This window comes from Rhododendron vialii, chromosome 4a (assembly GCF_030253575.1).
Source record: "Rhododendron vialii isolate Sample 1 chromosome 4a, ASM3025357v1".
Classification (NCBI taxonomy): Eukaryota; Viridiplantae; Streptophyta; class Magnoliopsida; order Ericales; family Ericaceae; genus Rhododendron; species Rhododendron vialii.
In genome coordinates this window covers 4,650,680-4,674,869 of record NC_080560.1, presented here as the reverse complement: position 1 = coordinate 4,674,869, position 24,190 = coordinate 4,650,680, and the positions used below count along the sequence as shown (strand labels likewise).

At 39.0% G+C, this 24,190-nt stretch overlaps 1 protein-coding gene and 1 long non-coding RNA gene across 2 annotated transcripts; one reads left to right on the top strand and one right to left on the bottom strand.

The window, feature by feature from the left end:
• Window positions 1-3,953: 3,953 nt before the first annotated feature.
• LOC131323458 (uncharacterized) lies at window positions 3,954-7,625 on the bottom strand. The gene is made up of 3 exons (XR_009199189.1): window positions 7,010-7,625; window positions 4,700-5,890; window positions 3,954-4,410 (listed from the first exon to the last, which is right to left on the bottom strand). It is a non-coding gene; the product is annotated as an uncharacterized LOC131323458 (long non-coding RNA).
• Window positions 7,626-16,554: 8,929 nt separating this feature from the next.
• Window positions 16,555-22,813, top strand: LOC131323457 (zinc finger protein CONSTANS-LIKE 9-like). The gene is made up of 5 exons (XM_058355261.1): window positions 16,555-16,848; window positions 17,929-18,724; window positions 19,849-20,076; window positions 21,379-21,689; window positions 21,969-22,813. Exons 2-5 carry the CDS (start codon window positions 18,137-18,139, stop codon window positions 22,096-22,098), a joined length of 1,257 nt encoding a protein of 418 aa, XP_058211244.1. The 5' UTR covers window positions 16,555-16,848; window positions 17,929-18,136; the 3' UTR covers window positions 22,099-22,813.
• The last annotated feature ends 1,377 nt before the right edge of the window (window positions 22,814-24,190 follow it).

The following is a 24,190-nucleotide window of genomic DNA, read 5'->3' as shown; positions in this document are numbered from 1 at the left end:
AAGCAAAAGATATTATAATTGAGACAGATTGCCAACCGGTAGTAAAAATGCTCAATTCTGGGTTGCGCTCTGACTGGGAAATTCAAGTGCTGCTAGAAGATGCAAAAGCTTTTGTGGATGATTGTAATGTTTCTTTTGGATGGCGTATGCATAATGCTAACAGCTATGCCCTTCCCCCCACAACCCCACAACCCCTAGCAGTGTATACATAATTAAACTATGGTCTAATTCAAGAGCCCTTCCCCCACAACCCCTAGCAGTGTATACTGATGATTTATGTACACTGCTTCTCATTCTTTCTGAAGGCAAATATCTGCCTTTCAAAAAAGAAGGCAGAAGTTACAACTCCTTTGGAAGAAAAGGAGATGTAGATCAAAGTACTACAACATGAGGTGGAGTGAGCACTTAAATAATCAGTCTGCTTTAATGTCCAACTTGATGAATTGAGGAGCTGGGGAATGGTGCTTGATGATAGTTCTATCAGTTGTTTAAACTAAATAGTTGAACTGCTTATATTTGTACTCAACAGACCACCACCACCTCTACCAGATTTGTATCTCTCAGAAGAAGCAGCAAACCAAATAAGTAGTAGTTTTCATTCGCAGTCACATCAATGCATTGCTCTCAACTTCCAAGGATATTGCTCTAGGATAGGACACAAAAATGTCTTTCAGAGTTGCTGCATATCTGTGTCTACTTTCTGTCGTAGGGGGCTTCACTGATTTCCTTACCTTTGGCTACACCAGTAAGTTTTGACTTTGTCCAGATTTCTGATTTCGTAAGTATAAAAGCATATGAGTCAGGACCCACTTTTTGAGATTCACACTGAATAAGACTCCAAGAAACTAATCATTCCTCATGGTTTTACTTATCCTCAATTTATTCCCTTGAGAATGAGTTTCATTTCTACGATTGTGTATCTCTTTGTGGCCAGCCTTTTCTTATTATTCTTACCATTCCGGCACACTATGAGAAGTATGAAGACGATATCCATTGATATATACCAATGCGTTGCAGGGAACTGCAGCTGTTGTATGTGAAATTTTGGGTATTTGGAATATCTGTCAGACTTTGATTGAATACAGAGTTGGTAATGGCAGGAACACCTTCTTACGGATGGACAATTGGCATCCCCTTGGACCTTTGTATGCCAGATTTGGGTAAAGGGTGGTGCTTGAAAATTCCTTTTTCGCTATCTAAATACTCAAGAAGCAGAATAATAGGAATTGTAAAATAATAAACGATGAACACACAGATATACGTGGAAAACCCCTTAAAAAGGGTAAAAACCACGGGAGGAAATCAAACTACTAAAAATAATCATTGTGCAGTTACAAAACGATCTTAACTAAAACAACCGTGAATCCTCACCGACTGACTGAAGATCGAGTTGCCGAATCCACGTACACCGCACCAAGTGGTTAATTGCCGCACGCCTTGAATCCACAAGTCCTCCGATATACTTCCAGAATCCACCGGAAGAATATTTCAAGTAGTTGAAATAATGTTGAAAAGAACTCTTGGAGTTTTTCAGAAAGATTGATGATCACCGGATCATGTGTTACTCCAAGCGATAATCTCCACTCTCCTTTCGGTATTGTCTCAGTGTTGAAGGCAGAGGGAATCAGCTCTCCTATTAGTGGCCCAGAAAACCCAAAAGAGCCGTCTATAAATAGTTGAATAAAATCTACCAAGTTGCTCAACCATACGTGAAGGCTTGTCTGGAGTTGCTCGAGCAACCAAAAAACGTTGCATGTGCCCATGTTTTTCTAATGCTGCTTCCGTTGATCCCCTTTCCATAAAGTCTCCCATAATGACGAAATTCCGATGATTTCCTTCCAATGCATTTCCTTATCAAGCTGTTGATTGCACGAAATCCTCTTGACACCTTGATTTCATTATACTCTAATTGCCTTAATAATCTCTACTTCTCAATTACACAATATACTTCCTAAAACAAATGCTCTAGAAAGGAAACACAATAAATTACAACTCAACTAACGAGCTACAAATCAAAAGAGATTTTTGTCATGGAATTTGCCAAAATATGGACCTTACAGTGCTTAATCTAGGGAGATCTCTAAGTGCTAAGGTTGAGTCTATTATTGACCATGGCCCTTGGAGATGGGCTAGACTGAGGAATCAGGCAATTCAATCTGTTATTGCTCAAACTCCTCCTACTTTGCTCCAACTCCTGACCTTGAGGATTCTGTTTTTCAGTTCCCCCATTCGAGTGGATTGCATACAGCTCAGTCTTCATGGAATGCTTTTCGAACTAGGTACCTTGTCCAAAGCTGGCATAGAGTGGGTTGGGGACAGAACCATGTTCCTAGGTGCTCTTCAATTCTTTGGTTGGCTGTACAACAGAGGCTGAGTACCAAAGACAGGTTAAGGAGCTGGGGAATGGTACTTGATGGTAGTTGTTGCTTGTCCAGAAATGGTGTAGAAACTCATAATCATCTCTCTTTTGAATGCTCTTATTCCTTATCCATTTGGAATAGTTCGATGTCCTAGAAACGTGGTTCAAGGGGTGCCTTGGAAAATGGTGAACATTTTAGAATGGTTAAACTCTAATGTCAAGGGCAAGGGTCTCAAAAAATATTAGTCTCAGATGCTCTTTGGCTGCTGCTGCACTTTATAGCTTGTGGAGGGAAAGAAATTCTCGTCTCTCTCAAGGGAAATCTGCTGCACTTTATAGCTTGTGGAGGGAAAGAAATTCTCGTCTCTCTCAAGGGAAATCGACTTAACAATCGCAGCTCTTGCACAGAATTTCTATTGAAGTTATGGACTTTCTCAGCTCCAGGAGAATCCATGGAAGAGTTTGCGGTGTTTTTTCGTTTGTTGTAGGGTAATTCTGTCGTTCTTTGTCAGTTAGTGTTGTCTTGGGGGCTTTATCCCTTAACTATGTATTCTTGTTTCTGATCTTAATAATAAAAAATTTCACTTATAAAAAAAATATCTGTATTAGGAGTGTGAAAACATACAAAGGGCAAGCGTTAACTAACCAAAGGGGGTCCAATAAATATTGTGCATTTTGTGGTCCATGTTATGAAATTTTGCATATTAATTTATGACAAGGCTAAAGTGCACACGTCCCTTGGGGAAGACGGATGCATGCATGAGTAGCCAGCCTAGGTCTCCAAACGATGTTCGGTCATATATACAATGTGACTGGTTCCGTAGTAGAACTTTTTGTTTTCTTGAAATTAGGGTGTAATTGATTCGGGTTCGGGTTCAGTCAGTTTGTAAGAACGCAAGACCGGAACTAGTCGGTTCGGGGCCAAATTTTCCTATACCGACCCCGATCAATTTTTTCTTTTTTAATGGCAAAAAAATTTTCATTAATCATTGAAATTGTTACAAAGGCTAATAGGAACAAGAAAACGGTATCATTATATTCGAAGAACAAGGGAAAATGACGGTCCATGACGTGTTTTGATAATTAATACCTGCCAAAGACATGCTGAGAACATTTGTTAATGTTAAAAATATTATTGACGGGTATTAATTATCAAAACACGTCATTAGCCGTTATTTTCCCAAAGCACAATCATATGTCTAGTCCGAGACCCAATACAAGAAACAAACCAAAGACACTCTTTGGAACAAAGCCCACACCCATAGGGACAAAACCCACACCCATTGGGACAAAGCTCACTCCTAAATGGCTGAAGCCCAAAACCTAAAACCTCAACAGCAAAAAACAAACCATAACCCAAAAGAGAACCCAGCCGACAACACCACCCGCAGACCGCCACCACCACCACTAACCCGCTAACCGCCGGAAAGGCACCCACAACGTCGGAGCATGGATCAAAGACCCAAGTGCAGACACCGAGACCCCGACCGATTTTATGAAGGGCCTGGCACCGGTTCAGGGCGGGGTTGGTTCCGTTGGGAAATCGAAATGGGCTCAATTGGGCCACATTAAAAAAAAAACTTTGATTGTGGGCTAAACCCAAATTTAAGCATGACCGCTTGAACATGATCATTAGATTCCAAATAGCTCGAGATGGAAAGCAATCTAATCAGCAGTTCAATAACATAGTAGTTACTAAGAAGAGTACTACACCTGAAACACCACCCAAATAGGAAACAGTCTATATTTAGAACATGTGGAATCTTCTCCTCTTCTTTGATCCCTTGTTTTCCGGGCATCTCTTGCCCACAGCCTCTTGCTGGAGAATTTTTCTCCACAAAAACAAAGTTTTCATGGTAGAACTTCTTCGTCTTCTTTGACCAAATCTCTCGACCGTCGTCTTCCTCCGGCGACCTTACCCCGCCCAATGCACATTGTTTCTCCGGAAAACCACTGACATTTGTCGCCATGCCGCTGCTGCTTACCCTTCAGCAAATCTCGTCGTCTACGCATTTGTGCGGCTCCAGATAGCTCAGCTCCTTATGGATTCCCTGAGAACAATGGTTTCAAGGTAATTAACGTAAAACTTCTCATTCATGTAATGAATCTACAAAAATGCTAGATGTAACCAGTTATCTTCTCTCACCATGTCAAATCATTATTTAGGATAAATTTATGGTTTGTTGTGATAAGGGTTAGAAAAACTAGAGAGAGATTAAATTACTGAATGGCCAATGTATAGTTTTTCACCCATTTTCTTTATTTCACCTCTCAAATTCTAGGGTTGTCGATCCCGTAACGGTATTGAAGGAAACGCAGAAAATCGTATCCATGTCTTACCGAATATCTTCCACGAGAGCCCAATCGATCTCCTACTCCGACCCACCTTTAGCGCAGAAAATAACGGAGGATCCAGTGACACAAAAAACTGCCCAGAGTTCCGTCACATGCGTCTACCAAACACACATTGCCGGTTTTTGGCGCAACGTCACGGTTTTGTGGTGCAAAAACTTGACGAACCACTCTCTCACTATTTCTGTCGATAGCGTAGAAACTGATTCGCATCACTCTTGCAAGATAGACCTTAAGCCGTGGCAATTCTGGTGCAAGAAGGGGAACAAGACTTTTGAGGTAGACGGTGACCAAGTAGAAATTTACTGGGACTTGCGCTCTGCTAAATTTTCCGGTGGTCCAGAGCCGTGTTCAGATTTCTACGTCGCATTAGTTTCTGATGAAGAGGTGGTGTTGTTGCTAGGGGATTACAAGAACAAGGCCTACAAAAAAACCAAGTCCAGGCCTGCCCTAGTTGAAGCCCTCCTCTTTTACAAGAAGGAGCATGTGTTCAACAAGAGAAGTTTCTCGACGAGAGCCAAGTTTGATCCGAAGAAATCAGAAGAACATGAGATTGTTGTAGAGAGCTCGACGGCAGGGCCCAGAGATCCCGAAATGTGGATTAGCATAGACGGGATCGTGTTGATCCATGTACGGAACTTGCAGTGGAAATTCAGGGGAAATCAGACAGTGTTGATGAACAAGTTACCTGTGCAAGTTTTTTGGGATGTGCACGCTTGGCTATTTTGCCCGACCGGGTCCGGCCACGGGTTGTTCATCTTCAAGCCTGGCCAACCGGAATTAGAAAACGAAAACGACGAGAGCAGCTGCGGTGGTGACAGCAGCGACTGCAGTAGCAGCAACAGCAGGTACTACTCGACTCAAAGTCATTCGAAAGCGTCAGAGTTCTGCCTCTTTCTGTATGCTTGGAAGCTCGAGTGATTTAGTCTGTCTCCTCATTCGGCAATGGCTTAAGATCGCAAACGCTTGCAGGGTGTATGGATTAAAGGGAAGGCAACATGGTTGATTGCACCGTCGAAATTCTCAGAAATAGTATATATGTTCAGGTTATACTTTCAAAATATGATGTACCTTGATTCATCTTGAGTCTTCTTTTCCAAAGTGTCACTAGTCGGAGATAGCGCCTCACAACATAACAGCCCCGAATGATCATGCACTATCTTGCATAATTATAAACTCCTGTACAATTACACATAATGTGGTATCAGAAATGGGGATACAACCAACTCTCAACTCTTTCTCTTTGCTGCAAGCCTGGAAATGTTTTCATCACACCCCTAAATAAGCTGTAACTAGATCATCATATGCATTCGTAAGGACAACGACTCCAATAAGTTTACTGCACTTAGCCTTGTGGAAGACCTTTGCAGTGGCTCTGTGTCGTCTAGATTGGCAAAAACAAACTCTATGCCTTGGGGACCAAAAAGAATACCAAGCGGCAGCATTTAGCAATATACCAGGCACCTCCCTTTCCAGGAGAGTTCTTCAGAAATATTGCAGTAGAAACAATGAACATGCACACACAACATAAAGGAAGTTGTTCGACTTGTTAACTCTTTCAGCCATCATTCAGGCTTGGAAAGAGAGTGACTTAGATTATCAGACACGAGAAACTAACGCTAAAACTGAACATTTATTTTAAGTAACTTGTCTTAACATTTCTCAAGGGTAAGAAAAAGTGAGCATTGCTACGGTACTTCTTTATGTGAAAGCTGATTCTTAGGACGTTGGAGGGCAAAGTGAGCCAATACTAGAGGCACAACCAACAGTAAAGCAGAGAACACATTTTATAAGGCATGAGTACCACGAAAGAAAAGGACATGGTGAATGCATTTATATAAGACCAACAAATGCACTCCAGTAGCAAAAGATTAAACCAAGGTACATCAAGATACTTCCCGAAGGAACATTGCTAGTGGCAGAGCGAGAATTTCCTAGTAGATGATCCTAAAGTCCTTTTTCGAAACGCTCTATAACCTTATGATTTACTGTGATACCATTCATGCATAGATCATCCAGTGCAATTAAACTACAACAAAAACAATAAACATGCATCTCGCACACGTTTCCTTTTTGAAGTCATCTACCATCATACTATTCAGCAGAAATTGCTCTTTCCATCTTCTACATCATAACTCCCAATTAAAGTCTAGGTTCAGCGTCCTATGGATTTGCCATGTCATGACAGTCAGAAGAGTGGACATAGTTCACATAAACCACCGGCACCCGAAAGAATAACAACTTTCCTTCCCAAAATAAAGGAGAAGGCTACATATGAGGAAAAAAAATAAAACTTACAACAGAGGAACCTTTTGCACTTTCTAGATGTTGGGGCAACATCCATCAAACAGTGCTATACTCTGGTAATCTTTTTGCTAATGAGGCAGGCAAACTCCCACAGTGTCCCAGGTCACATTCCATGAATCCAAAGGGGATTTGAGCTACCATTGTTGATACATACATCAGCTTATGAGCTAGCAGAGTCAAACTAAAAAGGTATACAAGTCACATCTTTGATATCCGAATCGAGACACTATTGCATTGAGGAAACCTGCACATTTTCCGGGTAAGGTGGAATGGCATCATCCGAAATAAAGCGAACAAGCCTTGTACAATGAATAACGTATATTAAGAGAAAGTTCATTGTCGGGGTCTACGACTGACATTCCTTTCCTTAATGGGCTGGTAGTTAAGTTAGTTGAGTGCATTGAAGTGAATGTAATGCAAAAGGTGAAAAGAGAGACGCTCTTCAAGACATGTCCTAGCCCATTCACTCCTGATTGAAGATCTCTTGACCCATATATGATCCAGTTCTATCTTAGCACTGAACCAATTCTTTATATACGCAATTTTAGGACATTGAAAAGATCCTGATTGACTAATAACACCATTTTAGCTCAAATCACCTCTCTCCTGAAGATTATTCAGGCCCAGCTTACATGAGGAATAGATATGGTGAAAAAAAATTCCAAATCACATAGCCAACTTTATTCGTATTACTTCCATCTATTTAGGCTTAAATTTTCACCTGAACTTCATCCTCCTTCAGCTCAGTTTTTGCCATTAATTAGCTATCTATGGAGGCTTCAACACCATACTGGTTCCAGCAAAACATTTGAATACCAAGCAAAACCACATTTCCCTATCAGCTATATCCAAGGACAGATAATTGGAACCCCACAACTGAGCGGTGGAATTGGTCCCATGATTAGTTGGGATGCATGTATGCTGACCCGGACATCTTGAGTTATCAAAAAATACATCCACCCACAGATATACCGCACATGGATATAGTTCTAACATATACTGTACAAGTCTGATTCTGTGTAAATGGTCAAGGGGAAATCAGGGTTTACTCCCTCTCAAAATCTCATGCAGAAAACTCTAGGTGCTATCAACTCTTTTGACTCAGTAGACATGGGCTTTGCCCCACTTTTTTTTTTTTTTTGAATGGCAAAATAGCATTTTATTAGGGTGAGGGAAAAGGTATCCAACCAAAAATTAGAACGAAAGCAAAAGGATGAGCCCAATGTAACACCTGAAGGCCTAAAAGCCCAGATATACAATAAACAGCATAGAAAACCCAACGGCCCTACAAGCCCAAATACAACAATAAAAACCCAACCCATAAGAAAATCCTAAACCTAACCCAACAGCCGCCTCCTCCCGCCACAGACAGAGCCACCAACACCACCACCAGAATTCACCACCGACATGCCCCACTTTAATTAGCACTACTAGTAAACACTGGGATTGTTCCTTAAATGCGCGTAAGTTGGCCCGACAACTGAGTAAAAAAAAAAAATGCTTATATATCGAAATTTTGAGGCGTAATTTTACATATTTTAGTGCCAGTGCTTTACCTTGGATTTTGCTACTGCTGCTGACATTGCTGGGTATCCCAGGTGATTGCGCTATGTTCTGCATATTTTGAAATCTGAAGGTGGAAAATTTGCATTTGCGAGACAAATTGGAAGAAAACTTGACCCTAGTTTATTGGGGGAGGTTTGGGGGCTAAACACACGAAAAATCTACGGCCACCGACCATGCTCCTCCCGATTCTACGCCGACGGGCATGCGGGGTCCGCTCTGGGTCCGGCACAAATGATCCGCACCGTTCAGTTCAAAATCGAGTGGATTTTCGCAAGAATCAGCTTAATCTAATATGTACAGGTGTTCGATCGAATCTTTTCATTTTTAAAATTATTGAATAACTCGGATCATCCGTAGGAAACCCAGAACAAGCTCCGCGTGGCCGTTGGTACACAACCGAGTATATGGTCGGTGGCTGTCACCAACCGAGAGATTAGTCTGAGCCAAAATTTTATGTACATCCTCGATAAGCGAAAAAATAAAAGAATTTTTAAGTTTTTCTCTCTCAAATTATTCCCATTTTGTCTAATTCGTTCTTAATTAAACTACTAAAATCATCCATTTCGTCATTACACTATTCAAATCTCACGGATTTGAATCCAAAAAATAAGATTTGGACTCATTAAAGGACTGATTAGTTCATTAAATGACTAATTAGACTCAAATTGAGATTTGACTTGAGCCACTGGACTTGCTATGGTATTGTAGAACCAGAAATCTCGTCGGATTATGCAGATGATCTCTACCCGGGGTCGATTACGTGGTGCAAGTAATGCTTCAGATGCCTCTATCTCCACACATTCACACAGAGCCCATGACGAAATGTATAAGAGAGAGATACTCATTCGTGGTGCTCCATGAATTTCATCCACCATGTGATGATGCTCTAAGAGCACTGAACAATCACTCTTAGAATAGAGATACCTATTTACGGTGCTCCAGAAATATTGAATATTCACTCATGGGAGACACGCATTTTCAGTACTAGTTCGGACAGTTTTGTATAGTTTGAATAATAAGTTGACATTTGATTGGAAGCGGGGGCTCTGGCACAGCACCCTTACCCACACCCCCAAACACCTCCTATCCACACCCCCAAACGGTACCGTTTGGGATTAAAAAAAATCTTAAATTTTCAATTTGCAATTTTAAAGAGCAGAAATGTGATTATGAGAGCTTTAGAGATAAAATTTAATTATGCCTCTTTAGAATAATATAATCAGAATAATAAGATCTTCATACTGGTTCAAACTGATTGAAAATTGGAGCAGTAAATTTTTTAACCATATTTTTTAATATATAAACGGTATAAAAAATTAAAAAATTAATTGCTCCAATTTTTAATCTGCTTGAACAAGTGCGGAGATCTTATTATTCTGAACATATAATTCTAAAGGATCGTAATTAACTTTTGTCTCTAAAACTCTCATAATTAAGCATCTGCTCCTTATTTAGGATCTTGTGGAGCAAAAACGTGATTATTAGAGCCGTAAAGACAAAAGTTAATTATGTCTTTGTAGAATAATATAATCAGAATAATAAGATTTTCGCACTTGTTCAATAAATTAATAAATTAAAAATTAAAGCACTTAATTTTTTAGACCGTTAATATATTAAAAAATATGGTTAAAAAATTTACTGCTCCAATTTTCAATCAGTTTGAACCAGTGTGAAGATCTTATTATTCTGATCATATTATTCTAAAGAAACATAATTAAATTTTATCTCTAAAGCTCTGTTATTTAAGATTGCAAATTGAAAACTTAAATTTTTTTTTAATTCCAAACGGTACCGTTTGGGAGTGTGGATAGGAGGTGCTGTGCCGTGAGGCACAGGAGAGCCCCCGCTTCCCATTTGATTGGACTCACAAATCCTATCTCCTATTACTACAATATAGAGATGAGGCATTTTGTAAGGCTTAGAAATTAATATAAAAATTCCGGGGTGGGGGTGGGGGTGGGGGGCGGGAAATCCCATTTTTTATGTTAAAAAAGGCCGTACACGTGTCTAGAGTTTAGGAGAAATTCTTCGGTGCCGAGCGGGCATGAGACAGCTGGTGCCGAACACGTATCTCGGCCGTCCAAACGTGTTTTGGACGGCCCAGATCTATTTGGGTAATTTTTAAGTGTAAAATTTTTAAGTGTAAAATTATCAAAACACCCTCTCAAGCCCAAACAAATCTGAACTGTCCAAAACAAGTTTGGACGGCCGAGATTCGTGTTCGGCACCAGCTGTCCGTACCCGCACGGCACTGAAGAATTTCTCAGAGTTTAGGGTGGATAAACGTCTTGTTCAAAACGACAGCACGTCAAAATGTCCAAAAACTTTACAGAATGCACGAGATACACGAAATCGTCATTAGTACAGTATATAAATAGACCTTTTTCAAAAAAGGAACGCAAAAATGAAATCGTCTTCGGAGTAGATAGATGACTACTGAACCTTATGCCCAAAGCAGATGGATGCCCATTAATAAACACCATTCCTTAATTGGATCATTTTCCCCCTAATCTTATGTCCTTGTCTTAACGCAAAATATCTATCTCTCTCTCTCTCTCTCTCTCTCTCTAGTCTTTCACCTCTTTATCTATTAAGGGTGTGTTCCCAACCGACTAAAATAAATTTTTTTTTTAAAAGGGAAAATTTCAAAATAGCATCTGAATTTTGCATCAAATGTCACAGAGACATCTGAACTTAAGTTTATTTCAATTAAACACTTGTACTAATAAAATTCCCAAATTTAGACACCTGAACTTAAGTTTATTTTAATTAAACATCTGTACTAATAAAATTCTCAAATTTAGACTCCCGCCGTTATACTCCGTCCCAAAAATTGTTGACATGACATCTCCAACCCGCTTAAATTGTCCCATTGCATATGTTTCAACAGGGGACGATGAAGTCTGCATATGGGTTTTGCTTGGGTGCATCGTCCCTTGTTGAAAATATGTTCAATGGGGCAACTTAAACGGGTTGGAGATGCCATGTCAGCAATTGTTGGGACGGAATATAACGGCGGGGGTCTAAATTTGGGGATTTTGTTAGTACATGTGTTTAATTGAAATAAACTTAAGTTCAGATGCTTCTGTGACATTTGATGCAAAGTTCAGGTGTCATTTTGAAATTTTTCCTTTTTAAAATTTAAAAAGTGATGTATTATATGAGAATAATTTGTATCGTAAAATAAAAAATATGTACTTAAAATAATTGTGAAACGGACTTGAGAGTATTAGGTAAATGGATATTCTAATTAGGGGTGGCAAACGGACGGGTTTGGGTCAAATTGGGTAAGTTGTTAGTGGGTTGGGTCTTTAATGGGTTATTGACCCATTTAGACCCATTAACTATGAGTTTAATTATCCATACCCAACCCGACCCATTTATTTTAAAGCAAACCCGACCCGCGCCATTAACCCAATTACATATATACTAAAAATTATGATCGAAAAATTAGAAAAGTAAAAAAAAATTATGATCGAAACTCATAAATTTTTTCAAAAAGATGAGAATAAGTAATTTTTTTTTGTGTTATTGATTTTTTTTTGTTTTTATTCAAAAAATTATAAGTTTCGATCAAATTTTTTTACTTTTCCGATTCCTCTCATCAAAACAAATTAATAAGTCACAAAAATATGACACAAAACAAAAAAAATGCAAAAAAAATTTGAAAAAGGACAAAAAAATAAGTCAATTTTTTAATCCAAACCCTTTGCGGGACTACCATGAGAGAAATTTATTCACGGTGGAGCACAATTTCACGGGTCCATTCGCGCAATTAATGGATGAGATGTGTTTTCAATTTGACTGGTCAAAATAATTGTTACCGGTCACAATTGATTTTTAATTCGGACCATTCAAAATATTTTTGAACTCGTGTAATTTAGAACAAAATAATTGAATAAAAGAGAAAGAAGGCCATGATACTGCGGTTTGGGGGGGGGGGGGGGGCAGAGGGGAGAGAGAGAGAGAGAGAGAGAGGGGGGGGGGGGGGGGGGGGCTCCTGGGGGTTTGGGTTTTTCGGGGGGGGGGGGGGGGGGGGGCAAGGGAGGGAGGCAGAGAGAAAGAGCGGGGGGGAGAGAAAGAGACCAATTGATGAGTTTGGGTTTGAAAAAGAAACCAAGTGGGTTACTTTCATTGCCCATTGGGTCATTTAAGTTGACCCAATTGATGCCCAATTATGACCCAACTAATAATGGGTCAGCTGGGTTTGAACCCATTCTTACCCAACTAATAAATGGGTTGGATTGAGTCTATTTTCTAGTTGATGAGTCTGGGTTTTTTAATGGGTCTGGGTTCAATTTGCCACCTCTAATTTCTAATGGATGTTCTTGGCTATTATGCCTAGGCAGCACTCAAAAGTAGGGGTGCCAAAGACTAGGTAGAATACTTTAAACTATTGCTGTTGAGTCACTATTCATGGACTAAAGAACAGTTTGTAATTTTCATCTCTTCTCCGGAGGGGGGGGGCTGCTGCCCCAAGGGGGCAGCAGCGTGCTGCTGTCCCGGGTATCTGGGCTCACTCCGGTCTCGATTCGATGATCGAAAACGTTCACTTTGTAGAGCTCGTCGAGTAGAATAATTATGCAAAAAATCAGCTTGATTGGATATCATTAAATACCTGATCGGAACCTTTTTATCTTAAAAAGAATGGATCCAAAACACTGGATCAAATCCACTGTAACCTATGGACCGAGAGTTATATGGGCTCCGATCAGGTACGTAATGATATCCAATCAAGCTGATTTTTTTTATAGATATTCTACTTGACGAGCTCTACAAAGTGAACGTTTCCGATTATCGAAGCGAGACCAGAGTGGGCTCGGATACCCGGGACAGCAACACGCTGCTGCCCCCTTGAGGCAGCAGCCCCCCCGCCTCCCTCTTCTCCACATATAAAGTACTAGTATAAATATTTACTACTCCCTCCATCCCCTTTTTAATGTCAAGTATTTCATTTTGAATTGTCCCTTAATAAGTGTCAATTTCATAAAATTAGTGGGTAAAAGTTAATACATTTCCCATTTTGCCCATAAAAGTAAATTCGATTTTAAAAAATTAGTCAGTAAAAGTATAATGATGATATTTCCATAGAGGGTAAGTAGAAAAAGTTGATGTGAAAGGTGTAATGATGATGTTTTTTTAATAAATTGGAGTTCCGAGATATTTAAAAAGGGACGGAGGGAGTACTATATTACTATACTACTAGTAGTAGACAAAATGAAGAGCATTGTTACAGTTATTTTCAAATAAAGGAGATCTTTATTTTAACTAAAATAAGGACATTTTTATTTCTCCTATTTTCCGATCGAATTTCGATGATCCGAGCCGCTCAATGTGTTTAGAACGTGATTTTAAGGGTACTCGCGAGAAGTCGGCAAAAAAAAAAGACTGGAAGGGCTTAATTTCAGCAGTTTTTATTTGAGCCGTTCGATAAAAACATAACAAAAACTGCTCAGATGAAGCCCTTTCCGGTTTTTTTTTTCTGATTTCACGCGAGTACCCTTAAAATCACGTTTTGAACACATTAAGCGGCTCGGATCATCAAAATTCGATCGGAAAAGAGAGGTCCTCATTTTATTAAAATGAGGTGGTCTTTAGAAGAAGGAGACTCTGTTAAAGTTTGGAAAAGACAAATTTGGGTAGCTAAACTACAAATGGGTATTGCTCACATGGTAAATTACCCCGATGACTGCTGGGCTTGCTCTTACATCTAACACTGGGTCGGTTTAGTGGTCAAGACTAGGACTTAGAGGTTAGCTCTATTTTAAACTTTCATTTGCGAAATCTATCGACTTTTTTTTAGGGTCAGTTTCATACAGAATTGTACTCCAGTTTTACTCGGGGCTCTTTGCAAGTGGATGGTTGGATTGGTCCTCTAGAATTAGTTATAATGCGCGTAAGCTAATCAGAACGCCTGAATTATTAAAACACAAAAACCTATAATGTCATTAGATACGGTAAACATAATGTGACAAAACAGAGCATTTTTGATACGTTAGGCATAACATGACCAAATGTTTCCGCTTGATGATCAACAAAAAAGGGGAAAAAAGAGAGAGAGAGAGAGAGACAACGTTCCGCTTACTCAGGACCGGTCGCTCACAAAACGAATTAGTTTTGTAGAAAAGAAAATGGCTACGTACAACACGAATATTAAAACGAATCGCAAAAGGAGGATGGATTGCTTCGTCCAATGTTCATAAGCGCATATCTTCTCGACACGATCTGGTCGCAATAAAGACTCCCAAGCATATCGAAAATGATCGACAGGTCTGGTAATATTGAATTGACGTTCAAATCATTAAGGGCGGAAATTTTGTAAAATACATGTTCTCGTATCAATTTGATCGAGGTCCAGTTGGGAGATGAGAAACTTTGACTGAAAATATATTGGAGAGTGGTCAATATATTGCAATTCGATTAGGTTACGCTGGAGTGAGTAAGACTCTGAGTATATATAAAATGAAAATGATTGTTGAGAGATCCAGATATAATTAAGTTGCCGTCCAAATCATTAAGAGAAAAGATTTCATGGAATACACATGCGATGTCTAAAATTAGAGCTGCAAATAAGTCGAGCTTTGTCAAGCTCGAACATTAACGAGTTGAGTTTTGTCGAACTCAAGCTTGGTTCGAGCCTTAACGAGCCGAGCTTAAACATTTACTAAGCGAGCCTCTTTGATATCTAAGAGAGAGAGAGTAAAATTGTAACTATTACATAGTAATTTTTATGACACGTCGAAGAACTGCTTGTAACAAGTTCACTCCAGGGGAGCTATATAAGTTTTGTTAGTACTTTTTTTTAAAACTTTAAAAGATTTGCCGCCAAAACATTTAATTCACCAATGATAAATCATTTTTTTTGGATGAGTTGGAAAAATTACGACCCATTTTTCACCTATCAAACTTGAACGAAGAAAGTGCCAACCAAAATGGTATAACAAATCTGCTACCCTTCCTTGGATGGTCTTTTGTTGACATGTCTTTTAAATATAATTTTGTTATCATCCTATATACATAATTTAAGGACTATAAATGCACATAAATGAATATGCCATGCAATTTATGCAAACTTATGGGTGATCCCAAGACACCACATGACGATACCGATGACCATTCATTTAAATTATGCAATTTACGCCTATATCAGTGTGTATGTTGACAACACATATATCTGCAGTTTAAATTCCTATAGTATCTTTTAAAAAAATAATTAAGTTATTTATATTTTTGCTTAAATGGTAGTACCCTTTATTCATGTAAATTTATAAGTCAATACGTCTACATATTACTCCTTTGCATTCTCTAATTTTAGTCCTTTTCCGTAGAGCCGCGACTAAGTTTAGGTAAAAAGCAAGCATATTCATGAATAAGCTTTAAAATACTTAAGAATCATTCAAAAAATTTCAACAACTTTTAATTGATGTACTCCCTCTATCTCAATTTAAATGTTCCTTAAAGAAATTCGTGCATTTTCAAACTCTCAAAAAATATGTTTATATATTTTTTTATTTTTTATTTTTTTTACACTAAATTAAAGTGTTCATTGTGTACCTTAATTTTGTGTAAAAATTTAAAATATAGAAGAATATATTTTCTGAGGTTTGAAAATGCACGAATTTTTATAGGAAACATTTAAACTGGGACGGTGGGAATATAAAACTGAAGTTTTATTTACAAAAAAATACTTTCATTTATATCCCAAAAAGGCTAACTTTAGGAGACAGGAAGACTAATTTTTAATAATTTCGTAGATACGAAATTACACTTTTAACTTCATAGTAATTAATTATTGAATAAAGTGTTACGTAAAATCAATTTCGTATTCATATCATTTGTTGTAATGCTTGGGCGGGTGGGGCCAGGCAGTAAGGGAAAGAAAAGGAGCGGGGCCTACCTTTACCTTTCGTGAAAGGGACGGGGTCCCACCTCATCTCTATTCTCTCTCTCTCTCTCTCCCTCTCCGCACCTCTTCTCTCTCTCATCATCTCTATTTTCTCTCTCTACACTTTTTCTCACATCTATCTGCACTTTTTATCACTTTACAATCTCTTTTATTGATATTTAATTGTCTGCGTCACCACACACACTCACACGAAGACGACTTCTCCTCCCCATAGCTAACTCACAGAGAGAGAGAGAGAGATGAGCTTCTGGAAAGGTCGATCGCTTCTTTTTCGCTAGGGTTCCTGTACGCGAAATTCTGCTGAAAAAGAGCTCTGTCCTTTTGGTCCCTGTTGTCCTCTGTTTTCGGCTATGATTCGGTGTGTATATCTGTAATTGTCCGAATTTTATCATTTCGTGGTACTGTAAAATTCATGGCTTGGATTCTGGCTTCAAACTGATTCTCTCTCCCATATGATCTGTTTGTGTTTGCCTGATAATGAATTCTTCTTCTTCTTCGATTTTTATTTTTGTTTTACAATTTTACGGCGAGAATTTTCACAGTTACGGTTGGTGGCGGACGCATGATTTGTGTCTAGCACGGCTTGACCGTGGATTTATATTTTAGTCATAAAAAATAAAACTCATAATCATATGTTGCTACTCGCGATGTCCGACGAGATTGTGCGTATGTAGCCACCATTTAATTTTATAAACGCGAGCTAAGAATAATTGATACCCAAAAATTTCAGGCATCAGAATTCTAAGATATTTTTTCGCCCAAAGGACTTGCATGGGCCTGTCCTAGAGACTTTTCTAATAGTAAAAGATATTAACCTGAAACTAGATTTATATGTGGGAATATTTGGAGTTGAATATTTGGAGTTTTGCAGTGGCCAGATGCCTCGGGCACCCACTTGTGTCCGCCACTGGTTACAGTTATCTATGTTGTTATCTCGTGATAACGAATTGGGGTACGTATCGATTTTTGTGGATACGAAAGAGCTAAATTGTTCGTTCCGCCGTAGTTTTTTTTTTTTGGTTGTATTTTTCCGGATATGTTTTTACTGTTTCTGTGTTTCTTATGATATACTTTCATGTACCTTTTATGCTGATTCTCTTTAATTTGTCACTATTTTTCTGGAATCTGGGTGCTCAATTAGTTGGGACCCCATGAATCTATTCTGGCATGTATGTGTCCTCAAGTATGCCTTTGGTATCTTTATCGTTTTCAAAGTTGCCGTTTGGAACGAACTTTATTCCGTCAAGAACTGTTTTCATTTTCATGGAATATTTGTCAAAACTTCTGCACTCGTATGTAGGGTGGATTCTGTTTTTAATTTACTGATTTTTGGTACTTGTACGGAGAAAATTCGAAACAATTGAACTGTAGGAATGCAATTCAGTGATTAGGAGTCCAAATATTCACATCAAGTTACATTTTGTTCGGTTTAATGCAGATTATTTCACATCTTTATTTAGAGTAAGCAGTTGCTGGTGGATATCTGTATGAACTCTTGGTGATGGATTGATGTCCATTTAAGAAGCTATTCTGTTCATAGTTATATAGTTTCAGAAGAGGTTGAGTAACTTGGGAAAAAAAAAGTACGAGCTTTCTCCCTCATTGGATTGGTGTTTTATTCTAGTAAAAGAAGGGTTAGCTGAAGCATGGGTCACCTATGTGATTTCTGTGGAGAGCAAAGGTCAATGGTGTATTGTCGATCGGATGCAGCTTGCTTATGTTTATCCTGTGATCTCAATGTCCATTCTGCAAATGCCCTTTCAAGGCGTCATTCTAGGACTCTTGTGTGTGGAAGATGCAATTCACAGCCTTCATTTGTTAGATGTGTCGAAGAGAATATATCACTTTGTCAGAATTGCGATTGGCTGGGGCACATTGGCTCTCCCTCAGCTTCAACTCATAAGAAGCAGACAGTTAATTGTTATTCCGGTTGTCCTTCGGCTGAAGAGCTCTCTACGCTCTGGTCATTTGTTTTAGATGAGCCTTCTTTGGGTGATGCAACTTGTGAAAAGGGAATGAGTTCAATGAGCATTAACGACAAGAGTCTGATAAACTGCACAGAACCTTTACAAAGTAATGATGGGCAAGATGTATCTGTCTTGATCGAAGTGAATGACGTGAAGAATATTGAGAAGTCGAGTGTTTGGACGGGTTCCTCTTCAATGCCACAGCTGAATATCAAGCCAGAAGCTGTAGATCACCCTGTGGGATTGACAAATTCGACTTCATCTAAGGTAATTGACTAATTATTGTCTTTGAGGTAAAATCTCCCACTGAGATATCTCAAGAACTAGCATTTTGGGCATGTGGAGAACCTCTGCATATATATTTTTTGGGTTGCAAACATTCTTTGATGGGTGTCAATCTGAATGTATGCAACTTTTCCCGGGCGTCATTGCTTTTGCTGAAGTTCAATATCTTAGAAGTTGTTTTTATATGGTTATATTGATTTCTCAAGTGACTCATGTCTGTTATATCTATCAACTTGTCTGACTCCGTAAGATAGGACAACTAGGTAGATTGCTTTGGCTACGACTTCATGCCCTTAACACTTTCCACCAACACCATGCACGTGACAGGTTACAGACTATTTTCCCCGAAAAAGTTTGTCTTCAGTTATCTACTTAATTTTTTCCAGATGTCATTGATGGACTACATTCACAATGGAAGCGGTAGCCCACCACCCACAAGGCGCGAGCTAGGATGAAGATGGTTCAAATCCTAGCTCTCTAGGACAGCTAGTAGTGGCTTGACCAGCTTAGTTAGTGGGGTCTTTGTTTACTACGCAAAGGCATTTGTCATCTCTCCAATTGGCAATTCCCTTTTCATGCCTAAGTAGACAAACATGATCATCTTGTTCACAAAATTAGAAATTGGCTTTATAGTGCTGTCGTTACATGCGTTACTATCCCAAGTTGTCTGTATCTTTTGATGTCTCATGATATGCTGACACAATGATATTTCTCGCAGTGCCTTTGTTTTAAGAGTAGTTGCTGAGACTTCTCTCTTCCGTTCTCCAAACATTTTCTTGGTCCTCAAAAATTTACAACCTTAATCAATCCAGTTAACCAAATAGTACCATCACAATGCACACACAACACATCAGAGTCCTGTGATTGTACAGTCTTTGGCTTTTCTTCCAAAATATCATTTGACTTGTTTTTAAATCCTAGCAATTTAGCAATAATATTAAAGCACGTTGGATTCGGTGATAATTTGTTGAGCGTCAGTGTAGATTTGCTGAAGTGCAAAATTATGTAGCTGCGAGCTTCGACTTTTTAATATTATGATATGTTTAGAGTTATCTGTTTTCTCAATTGCTCGAGAACTAATCTAAATTCCTTTGATTGAAATGTAGATGCGCTGTCCTGGAACAAAAGCACCTAGTTTAAATGAAATTGATGAATTTTATGAGGACTTCAATATGGATGAAGTTGACTTGAATATTGAGAACTATGAAGATCTATTTGGTGTAGCTCTTCATAATCCAGAGCCACTTTTCGGTAATGATGGGATTGACAGCTTGTTTGGAGTTGAGGACATGTCTGGTGCTGATATGAACTGTCAGGGCACATGTGAAGCTGAGGTTCTATTGCCTTATCTTTTGTTGCTTAGTTATTCTCAACCCTAAACTTCTTGTCTAGTTATTGTTTTATTCTTTTCCTCTTTCTGCTTTGTAGTGTGTCAATGCATTGTTCTGACACGTGAGAAATGGAACTTCATCGACAAGTATTGCTACATTCTTATCTGTCAGACTTTTGGTAAATTGAGTGCTGGTGGTGGATATGATTTCTGTTTTATTTTTTGCTACTTTTTGTATTCTCTCCTCTCTCTTTTGTATATGCTTGAGTTGACACGAGAACAGCGAAGAGATTAATCTTTTCGCCAACATTATTATGCGTTGTTGTCCTTGCTTGCAGTAACTTTCTGTACAGTCTCATAAAGTGTAGCTCTTGTTTAGTTCTTTTGCTTGTCTGGAGAAGTTACTAGAACTTCATATCAAATCCATTCCTATCTGACCTAGAGAACGAAAACTGTCCCTCAATACTCTATTTGATGGTATGTGCAACTTAGAATTTAGAAGTGATGTTTAAATGTGTACCTTATGGAAAGCGTGATATCTACTTGATAATTTCTACTTTTATCTTACAAATTTTAATATCTTTCCTTTGGCACTTCCACATAAATTGCACTCCTCATGGAAATTCTTTAGTAAGCTTGGGGAGCCAAACTGGAGTTCCAGTGGGCTGCCCTTTCTAGAAACCAGAATCGGAAAGAAGTAAGAGGGAATCTCTAATGTGACTTGGCAATTATGAGTGAAGTATGAGATTTCAGGAATTGTTATCCCAAAAGAACAGAAAAAGATTTCAGAATTCAGGGTGTGACTTGTAATTTGCTATGTTACACTGTTGGCACCCAACCTGCTTATCGGTTATCTGTAGTTTTCTCTCATGGCCCGTTATATGTTCTTATCTTCTCAAGCTCCTGAGTTGTTCTTGCAGGTTTTCAGTCTTGGTAACCAGTTCTTTAATTGCTATTATACATTATACATCTTCAAAAATTGTTTATAAGACTAATTACTTAAAACACGGAGTACCTCATTATTGCTTCACATATGTCCAAGTTTTTTTGCATAGGATAGCATGAGGCAGCTTTGAGTTTCTGATGATCACTGCCCCTGCAGTTTTTCAAACTGACAAAAAATCGTCTCCTCGTTGTTTTTACGCATATCAATCTCATGCGAGCAATTATTTTGCACTTACGTGAATGGCAATGGTGTATTTCTGATGGAGTGTCCCAATATCTATCTTTGAATCACTACTGAAAACGACATTTGAATGTAAAAATAAATGTACTTACTGTTGGATATCGATTGTTTTTCCTCCAGGGGTCATCAATTGGACAGGGTAATATCAGGCAGCCAGCTTGCAGCAATGCAGCGTCTGCTGATTCCATGCTGAGCTTTAGAACAGAACCAAACCTTTGTTTTGCAAGGAAAGCCCACTCCAGCCTCTCATTTTCCGGTCTTTCAGTAGAGAGCAGTGCTAGAGAGTATCAAGAGACTCAAGATTGTGGTGCTTCTTCAATGCTTCTCATGGGGGAGCCTCCATGGGGCCCTCTGGGTCCTGAATGTTCGTCCATCCCTTCAAGTAGGAGTGATGCTGTTATGCGTTACAAGGAAAAGAAGAAGAAACGCAAGTAAGGTCCTAGCATTTTGGTATTCGTTTGTTGTTTTTCTTCTCAGCAACACTTGGGTTAAAAGAAGGGGACCATCCATTAAGACAGTTTTGTATCACTGCCTTCTCAAAAAGTGTTAGAGTCTGTTGACGGACCTTGTCTCCAATTATTCATGGGGATTATTAGCTTGAACTGAGTGCTTCGATTTTTTTACCTTGTCTTCAATTTCCAAGGGATGGATTTCTTCTTTATCATTTTGGTCTGTTGTCAAGTATCTGACATTGTGTTATTGTGTCATAGATTTGAAAAGAAGGTAAGATACGCTACTCGCAAGGCAAGGGCTGACGTAAGGAAGCGTGTGAAGGGGCGCTTTGTCAAGGCTGGTGATGCTTATGATTATGACCCGTTGAGCCAAACAAGGAGCTGCTGATTGCACAATTTTACGGAATGATGATGTCAAGCTGGAAGAGACTCGTGCATTGTTTTCCTTTGCACTTACACATCTCACAGGAGCTTCTGTTGTCCAAAGTACATAAAAAAGGATGAAGAAATGCTCTCTCATTGCCTCACCAATGAAATTCAATATGGAGAAATCTGATTCTCCGGTATAGAGAAAGAAAGGATGTATTGTGACATCATCTGATGATGAAGAGGAAATTGCTATTACCAAAACAACGAAAGCCTACCTTTTATAGTTGGAACCATGCTTAGTATAAGTTAGGTGAACTATTTATCCCATAATTTTTTCCGCATCTGTAGCCTGTGTGGCCTAGTTATGGTCAGTAGCCAAACTCAGTTGCCAGGTGAGATCGAAAGATTCGTGTAATAATTTTCCCCAGAGTTCTATAAGAATGCATAATACAGGATCAATGTTTGGTTCGGCAGGAGGGCAGGTGCCATACCGAACTGTAGGTATCATTCATTTTCAGCTGTGTACAGCATAAATCATTACACTGTAGCTGTGAGAGACAACCAGTTTGTAATGAGTCTCTAGTAGTTCAACATGCTCGATGAACTTCCGATTTCTGTAACTACAGCGTCGAGCAGTTCATATTGATAAGAACGTGTAAAATTTTACTGTGGAATTGATCGCTGCGAAAGCTGTGATAGACCGTATGATTATCAGGATTCTACCTTTTTTTTTTTGATAGGAGGATTCTACCTTCTGTTCTGTATCTGCTGCTTGTATGATGTGCCCGTGTTCCTGCTCGCAATATTATCTGTTTTTCGATACATTAAACTAATTCATTCGCTTGCTTTGATGATTTGTTTGTTATGTAAGGACACAAGTTGCTGTGTTATTGACCACTAAATGGATTTCTGTTGATTTTGCTTGTCATTCTGGGTTTCTTTTCTCCTTTTCTTTTTCTCATGCAGTCGTTGACATTTTGCAAGGTGACTGTTCTGCACAGGCAGGTAGGAAAGGAGGAGAAGAACGTGCCCTAGTTTAAAGCAAACTCAAAAGCCTTGATTTGGTCCCTAACCAAGGTTTGTTTTTTTCGTTTTTTCGGTGCATCGGCAAATCGTAACCAAGTTTTTATTGTGCTTCAGATAGGGGTTGAACCATGTTATTCTGATATGTTCTGGACTTGGAATTGCATCTTGCTTTGTATGTTAAACCAGAGATCTAAATCTTACTTGGATTTTAGCCATTTCCCGTAAGCATTGTCCATTAACATGTCATTCTGACATGTTCTCTTCTCTAGTGCGAACACCAAGACGGAGCCGAGCTCCGTCTTTGTACTACAAGAACAAACAAGATAGTACTCCGAGTAGGGGTGAAATGTGCCAAGCCGAGTCAAGTTTTGTTATGTTTGATGCGGCTTATCCACTAAACGAGCTTAAAACTCGAGTTCGGTTCATTTACTAAACGAGCCTCTACAAATAAGACAAGACTTTAGAGTGTCGAACTCAGCTGATTTACTACACGAGCTTAAAACTCAGATCTCGAGCTCGCCTTCACCGCTCTACTAATCGAGCTGAATGCCGAGCTGCTCGCGGGCAACTCAATTCGGTTGTAGTCGTAATACCAGGAGGTTGAATAATTACTATTCGACTTCATGATGTGTCCCACTTTCCCTCTGCATGGGGGCCCACTCACTCGTTCCACGGTGCCAGTATATTCAACCAACCGGTCGACGTTTAGGCAGCAGGGAATGGGAAAGCACGTGAGATTCGAATGGGGTTACATTATACATTCATGGGCTTTTATGGGCTTTTTTTTGCCTACTTTTATCGTTCAACGAACTTGGGTCTCCCCACATTTTTATTTTTTATTTTTTATGGTGAAATTACACAAAAATCCTCTCATCTATACGTTTTGAACACGAAAACCCCCTAACCTTTAAAAACGCCCAAAGCACCACCTCAACGATAACCGTTAACCAATCAACATCCTTTTTTCAAAAGAGTGTTAAAATGAAGGGGTCAGCGTGGACAATTTTTTATAAATGAGGGGTCAGTGTAGGCGAGTTTTAAGGGATAGAATCGTCATTTCCCCTCATTCCGTTAACATAGTTAGC

What these genes read in the sequence shown, in the direction of transcription:
- LOC131323457 (XM_058355261.1), top strand. Translation starts at nt 18,137, where the DNA reads ATGGGTCACCTATGTGATTTCTGTGGAGAGCAAAGGTCAATGGTGTAT. An exon ending in CAAATTCGACTTCATCTAAG is followed by an intron (nt 18,725 to 19,848) that starts GTAATTGACTAA and finishes ATTGAAATGTAG; the next exon opens with ATGCGCTGTCCTGGAACAAA. An exon ending in GAAAAGAAGAAGAAACGCAA is followed by an intron (nt 21,690 to 21,968) that starts GTAAGGTCCTAG and finishes ATTGTGTCATAG; the next exon opens with ATTTGAAAAGAAGGTAAGAT.